General features: G+C 38.3%; 1 protein-coding gene across 1 annotated transcript in view; it reads right to left on the bottom strand.

The window, feature by feature from the left end:
* Positions 1-7,911, bottom strand: part of CTNNA3 (catenin (cadherin-associated protein), alpha 3) — a 1,271,003-nt gene that overhangs the window by 119,474 nt on the left and 1,143,618 nt on the right. Inside the window, exon 14 of the mRNA XM_004680853.2 lies at positions 3,175-3,267. Coding sequence (XP_004680910.1) covers positions 3,175-3,267 — 93 coding nt within the window. The remainder of the gene's footprint in view (positions 1-3,174; positions 3,268-7,911) is intronic.

Raw genomic sequence — 7,911 nt, 5'->3', positions numbered from 1 at the left:
CAGGAGAGGTCTGCGATGCCATGTGGTCACCTCCGGGGCAGGCGGGGATCAAACTCATGCGGAAGTGGCGTTAGCTTCTTAGTGCTGTGTTTTAACTGGCTGCGCCACCAGGGAGGGCCGAGATATAAATATTTTTAAATGATCATTGAAGCTTATACAAAACAGGACTATTTGAAAAACTAGGAAGCCATTCTTCAAAATATAATCAGCAAAGATGATACAGATCCATCTCTCAGCCTCACTGTGAGAGTGAGTCATTTGAGAGGTCCTTTGCTCCAAGTTATAAAAATACCTACTGTCATGAAGTTAAAATTCACTTTTTCTTTGGGTAAAGCTAATTAACAAATGGCCTGAAGTCTCCCTCCCACCAGCTCTGGAAAATCTTTAGCAATTTTGTTACTGTTGATCAAGTACAGTTGAATTCAGACTGAATTCTGACATATTCATTATTAATGCATTACTAATAATGAATCAAGTCCTCATTTCTAACACTTATATCCATCCTGTGCAATTTTTCTTGGATAGGAGCAACAGTGAGATGATGAAAAAAATAGACAAGCTCAAAAAATATTTAGAGAGTAAAACCAAAGTGTTTTGTATGGTTATTTGTGGAAGGGAGGAAACAAGATTTCCATATTGTGACTTGTATAACTGCATGTACAGAATTTAGAAATTAAAGTCAACCTGGTGGTTAAAATGATGCATGTGCCACAGGTAAGCCATTTGCAGAGAGAAAACTTAGAGGTCACCAGCTCTATGGAGCAGAGCTCAGGGGGCAGGGTTTTATTTCAGTTGTGCATTTCTACCAGATGTTTAATCTTGGGACTGCATGGAAATGGTCAGGAAAAGTGGGACAAATTGGAAGTTGTTCCCAAATCTAGTGACTCCTTATGTTGAAGATGTGGGGAGGAGGAGAATTATCACCCAGAAAGATAGACAATATGATTGCTGAACACCCAGTTCAAATTACAGGAACAATAATGAGAAAATACACTGCCTAATGTAATGCTGCCAAATAATGTAATTTCAGTCAGGTTTACCCAAGCTATTCTTCAAGTAACTTAAACCAAATTGTATCATGAAGAAGATAATGAGGTCATGTCTTTCCATATTCTGTATGGTAATTCAGTATAAATTTGAGTTGAGAGTGTATTCAAATAATAAATACGGTCTATTAAAATGGCTCCAATTTTTAAAATAAATCACCAATAATGACATTAAAAAAATCTCAATGTGGAGGATTATCAGCTAACTGTATGTTAAAAAGCAGCACTGAGAAAGTTCTATATTACCAACATGGAACTGGAGTGTACATGCCTTCATTTTTACATCAAGAATCTCCTCTAGTATTTTAAGATTTGATATGCTCCAATTCACTTGATAGAATTGACATTTTAAGGTTGTGCCCAGTAACCTAGGCAACTGTTCTTATTTCTGTCCTAATTTACTTCTATTTATAGAGCTTATATAGATTCAATGGTCTTAACAATATTTTTTAAAACAGACTAGATTTACAAACTGTATGTTCTTAAGTAAATATATCAAAGATATGACAAATCTTACTGATCAAGCCCAGAACAATTTAATTTTAGATTATCATTAAATATGTTGAATAATGTATCTTTTTAAATGGTAGCATAACTATCATGGTGAAATATCATATAAATGTAGTTGAAATTGTATTTTTTTGAAATTATAAATTTTAAGTGCTTTACTTTACTTTTAATGTTACATTCATGAAGTCGAGTGCAATAAGTAGAGATCACAGCTTCAAACACCTTTCACTATTAATCTTATAATCATGAAATAAAAAATTCTGTTTGTTGTTTAAAATTCAGTCTATTTTCACACCTATTTTCAAATTTGTTTTTATGATAAAAATTATCTGGTCTACACTTGTTAGTAGGATTGACAAAATAAACAAAGACCTCTTTGAAGAGTTCTCTATAAGCCTGTTATCAAACTCATATGCACATCACTGTAAAATGTCTGATCACTACATACAACAATGGCACATGCCCAGTGAGTATTCTTGTTTAATAATTAAGATAATCACTAATTTCCACTGCTGTTCCTCTGCTACTTCACAAGGCATGCACTATTGGTCTTTTAACATTTCATTCTCATTGACAGTGGAGTCTAAATCATTATTTGTTGGGTACAGACCTTTACAATGCCCAGTGGCATTTGCCATGGATGACAACAATAACAGATGATGTTGAGACAGAGCTACTGGGACTGAAATGCAGAAAGTTAAATGATAATAAATAACTGTCACTCCATTACTTAACACTGCCTGAAACTGCTTCTAGTACAAGTTCAAATATAGCAGGGTCTGCATAATCTAAGAACCAAAAAGGCATTTACTGCTTAGTAATAGCAGCAAACAAAAAGAAACCCCAACCACTTGTTTTGTGAAGTGATCAGGGTTTTCTCATTGAGCGTGACATGCACCTTCAAAGAATTCTAAAAACAGTCTACTTCAAGACTTTATAGTATCTTCTCAAATTGATGGTCCCTGGGAAATGTGCCAAAAGGCACTCTCAGCCCAATAGATGCAAACTTCAAGAATGTGGGACAGAATATAAAGATAAAATCCTATGGCTATGAGACTAAACTGTTGAATAGGTCCTTAATACAGAGATGTAAGTTCAAAGAATACGGGGTGTTAGGGATATAAGACACCTAGGAGAGATAATTATATCTATTCAAATATGATCTTGGTTATGTTCGGGCAATTTGGCTAGAGAGTTGAGCTGATCTCATTGGCTATCTCATAAACTGGAGGTATGAGAGCATAATTGTAATAAACTCACAAAAGAGATATTCAGTCATAGGATATTATTAGAGTGAATTTCCATATTATACAATAATTACTTTTTAAACACAAAAGAAATTTTTACTCTCCTACCTTTTCTCTGACTGCTGTGGCATTCACTAGTCTGTTCTCTTTCATTCTATAATTGATGTGGCAGATTTGCTGGGCAGTAGTATTTGTTTGCTAGTTGGTAAAGGTCTATTCTACTAACTATGCTGCTAACTTATGATGCCTTCTAAGGATTTGCTCTGTGCTTTGCTCAATCAGTAAAAGATCTGGGAGTTGCACCTATGACAGACTGTCTGGGCTGACAAGACAATGCAGTCTCCAGCTCTCTTTCAAGGGAGGTGACATACCCGGTCAGTTTTCCCTTCTGTCTGAATGCTGGTGTGACTGCGGACCTCATGATCCTCTTCCAGGTCAGAAACATCCTCCAGTTCCTCTGGGGTCTGTAAATAAACACAATATGCTGGTCACAATGCAAAATGGTATAATCACTTTGGAGAACATCCTGGTAGTACCACAAAAAGGAAGCACAGAAACAAATGTGACCCAATAAGGTAACCTCTAGCTATATACTCAATAAAATGGAAACATGTCCACACATACATGACTTTCAATGAATGAATTATCAGTGATAGCCAAAAGGATAGCTGATACAAAAAAAAAAATAATAATAATAACAATAGGTCTGTCCTGGTGGTGCAGCAGGTTAAAGCACAGTACTGCAAGCGAACTGCAGCTGCTTTAGTGTGAGTTCGAAACCTGGCCCCAGAGATGATCCACATGGTGCGGCAGATATCTCCTGCCTAGCCTGCTGCTCCCCTCAGCAATGCACTTCATCAGTCTGCCTGTTCTGCTCCCCATTCTGTCTCTGGTGAATTTTCTTACCACCCCTGCACTCCAGCTCTATGTGAATAAATAAATAAATCTTTCAAAAAAAAAAAAAAAAGAGCAGCAATACACATCTGTCCAAACAAAACCTTTGTTGTGCCTCTATCTTCCATATTTCATTTGATTTATGCTGTTCTTCTTACTTCAGGGATTTTATTCCATGTCACTGAGGCAATTATTTAAAAATTAGCCATTATTGCAAATGAAGATAAAGGTATTTAATAAGGTTTTTAATTTATACAGCCTCAACTTGAAGCTATGATTCCTTTGCTACAAAACTCTAGTAAGAAATACAAATTTCAAGTTTCATGAAAAACAACCAAAACCAAGTAAATAAGTCTGTAGATCTGACTTTTAAACACTGGAAAACTGCAGGGTCTATCACTTCAGAACAGCACTGGGTTATCATAAAACATTTCTTGAACCACAACTCCTCTTTGTTTGTTTCAGGGCTGGGAAGGGTTTCCCTTCTCTTGGAACCACTTGCAACTTGCTTTGATGAGTTTACATTGTGCATTAAAGCTACTAGTTTCCTTACCTTTATGGGTTCCAGATTTTTTTCAACTCATGGATTTTTACAGACACTTTCCTTGTTTTTCAACACTTGCAATGAGCATTACCCATCACTTTTCATTTGCTTCAACTGACATATATATATAAAACCCATATATAAATACACACACATACACGTATATATATATATTATAAAGGCTTAAGAATAATATGCTGAGGTATATGCAGTCCTTTGCTGCAACTACACGCAGTATGATCATGCAGGACAATTTATTCTCTTTCTGGGGTATCAATAACTCAAGTACACCACTATGAAATTTCTGCACAATTACACCTGTCAATAATTATTACCTTTGCGTATTTTCACAGTTATTTTTGATAAAAGCTTTAGTAATGCTCCACTATGACAAACTCAGTCCCAAGTAACAACTGAATTCAGTTATTAAATTCCCTTTCTTGGGTCTCCTTTCTTTGTACCTGAAAGCTGTGTTGTCCCTAGTGTGATTGATCTGTAGCTTATAAATGACTGTTGTTTACTAACTAGGTAATGGTCTATCATGTAACTGCATTGTTGGTTCCAATATTTTACTCAGTTAGGAATAAGATATTTTTTTTCTCAGTTAGGAGAAAAAAAGATTCAAGGTCCCTCCCTGGTAGCACAACAGTTAGAGCACAGCACTACAAGCTAGCTGAAGCTGCTTCAGTGCTAGATCAATCCTCTGCATGAAGGTGACCACCCATGCACATGGCACAGCAGACCTCTCCTGTCTCGCCTTCTGCTCCCCTCAGCAGTGCACTTCATCGAGCTGCCTGTTCTGCTCCCCACTCTGTCTCTGGTGATCCTCTCACCACCCATGCACCTCTGGCTTATAGCCCAATTCTGTATGCATAAATAATTAAAAAAAAAAAAAAGACTCAACAGAAAGTAAGAACTGCTGCTGTCCAGAGGCGACATGTACTTTTTGCTGGTGATGCTACTGGAAGAGATAAGTCTATCCTTTACAACCACCCATATACTTTTGCACTGTTTTGTCTTTAACAGGACACTAAGTTTCTTTGTAAAGCCACAACTGACCTCTTCTTTTCATGACTAAAACCAATGAGGAAGTGCCCGAAACACTTGCTGGCAGCATTTTGCATTCTATAGCACAAGGGATTGGATATTCGAAAAATAAAGTAAAATACAAATTGCTATAGCTTAAGTGGAAATTTTTTTTTTTTAAAGATTTATTTATTTGTACATACAGAACTGGGGTACAGGCCAGAGGCTCAGGGGTGGCGAGAGGCTTCACCAGAGACAGAGTGGGGAGCAGAACAGGCAGATGTATGAAGCACACTGCTGAGGGGAGCAGCGGGCGGGTCAGGAGAGGTCTGCCGCGCCATGTGGTCACCTCCGGGGCAGGCGGGAATCGAACTCATGCGGAAGTGGCTTTAGCTTCTCAGTAGTGCTTTAACCCGCTGCACCACCAGGGAGGGCCTTAAGTGGAAATTTTAAAAAGAGCATTATTCAAATCATGTTTAAGATGATATAATACATTAATTTCTTCAGGACTACAGACAAGTAATAACGGAAATAACAAATATTTTTAAAAGGTGGGAATATGAGCTACTCTATAATGTATACTCTTGAAAATATTTACTCATTTATCTGGTAACTTTAGAAGGTTTGACATGTGGACGGGGTGTAGAGGTGTGTGTGTGTGTTTGTCAATTTTCATTTTGTGGAATGGGAAACCTACTACATTAGAGGTAGTGTCATGCAATAGAAAGACCCTGTACTGCTGAGCAATGCAGCGCTAAAATTGAATTCTGGCACCCCAAATAGAGATTATAAGACTCTGGGAAATTTGTGTAACTTTTTTTTTTTAAGATTCATTTATTTATGCATACAGAACTGGGGTACAAGCCAGAGGTGCGGGGGCAGTGAGACGCTTTACCAGAGAGAGTGGGGAACAGAACAGGCCGACAAAGTATACTGTTGAGGGGAGCAGCAGGTGGGTCAGGACAGGTCTGCGGTGCCATGTGGGTAACCCCCAGACTCGCAGCTCTGGCAGGATTGCAGACTGTGTCCTAAACTGTTGTTCCACCAAGGAGGGCCCAATTTGTGAAACTTTTTATCTTTGGTTTCCTCAGAACAAACTTGTATGTATTTTACCTTTTCTTAAATTGAGTTACCATTGGTTTATAATGTTTTGCGTGTGTTAGGAGCATAACCTCCCTATTTGGGTATTATTCCTTTACCCTACCGATAGCCAGGCACCCATAGTTCTCCACTACAGCTCACTGTGCTCTCTCCTGTTCCTTCTACTCTGGTAGCCTCAGTTCTACAGCCAGATTTCTAGCTTTATCTGACCTTTATCTGACCTTTTTTTCCCTATGTTCCACACATAAGTAGCAGCATCATTCCTTTTTCTCCTTCAGACTTATTTTTCATAGGACAATCCCTTCCAGCTCCAACCATGTTGTCACAACTAGCAAGAGTCTATCTTTCTAAACAGCTGACTAGTATTCCATTCTGTATAAATAACACCTCTTGATCTACCCATCTATTTTGGGGTACTAGATTGTTCCCAGCTTAGCTATTGCTGCAATGCCCAATGGACTGCACATTCCTTTAGAATTACTGCCTCTGTATTCTTTGGGTAGAGAAGTCAGAATGGAATTACTGGGCTATGTGGTGGATTTATTTTGAATATTTGGAAAGAGCTCCATATTCCACCATAGGGACTATACAGAATTACATTCCCACCAAAGTATACACGAGTTTCTTTTTTCTCCACATTCTTGCCAACATTTGCTGTATCTCCTTTTATTGATAATGGGCCATTCTCACAGATGTGAGAATATTTCACTGTGGTTTTGATTTGCATTTCCCTCATAAGTGAATTTTATTTTATCTTTTTGTTTTTTGTTTTTTTTTTTCTCATTTGAGGATCGGCCAGCTGTATGTCTTACACATATGATAAGGAATTAATATCCATGATTTACAAAACTCAATAAGAAAGTAAAAATTCCAATTAAAAAAAAAAAGGGGGGGGGAGCCCTCCTGGCCTCCTGGTGGTACAGCAGGTTAAAGCACAGCACTAATAAGCTAAAGCCACTTTAACATGAGTTTGATCCCCAACCCGGAGGTGACCCACATGGCATGACAGACTTCTTCTGATCCACCCGCTGCTCCCTTTAGCAGTGAACTTCATCAGTCAGTCTGTTCTCCTCCCCACTCTGTCTATGGTGAATCCTCTCACCAGCCTTGCAACCTCTGGCCCGTACCCCAGTTCTGTATGCATAAATAAATCTTAAAAAAAAAGCCAGGAATCAGGTGACACAATGGGTTAAAGCACTGCATTATGAAGCACTCTAAAGTCACCACAGCAGGAGTTTGACTCTGGCCAGGGTGTGGCGGACCTCTTTTGACCCACCTGCGCTGCTCCCCTCAGCAGTGCACTTTGTCAATCTGCCTGTTCTATTCTCCACACTGTCCTCTTGTGAATCCACTCACCACCCCTGCGCCTGTACCCCAGTTCTGTATGAATAAATGAATAAATCTTTTTTTTAAAAAAACAAACAAAAAAAAGTCTCCCAAAGTTTATGCACACCTAATTTTTGACAAAGGAGCAAAGAAGATACAATGGAACAAAGAAAATTTGTTCAGCAAGTGGTGCTGGGAAAACTGGGAAGCTACATGC

Source organism: Condylura cristata, unplaced genomic scaffold (genome assembly GCF_000260355.1).
Source record: "Condylura cristata isolate star-nosed mole 26May11 unplaced genomic scaffold, ConCri1.0 scaffold00011, whole genome shotgun sequence".
Classification (NCBI taxonomy): domain Eukaryota; kingdom Metazoa; phylum Chordata; class Mammalia; order Eulipotyphla; family Talpidae; genus Condylura; species Condylura cristata.
This window is presented reverse-complemented; position numbering and strand designations above follow the sequence as displayed.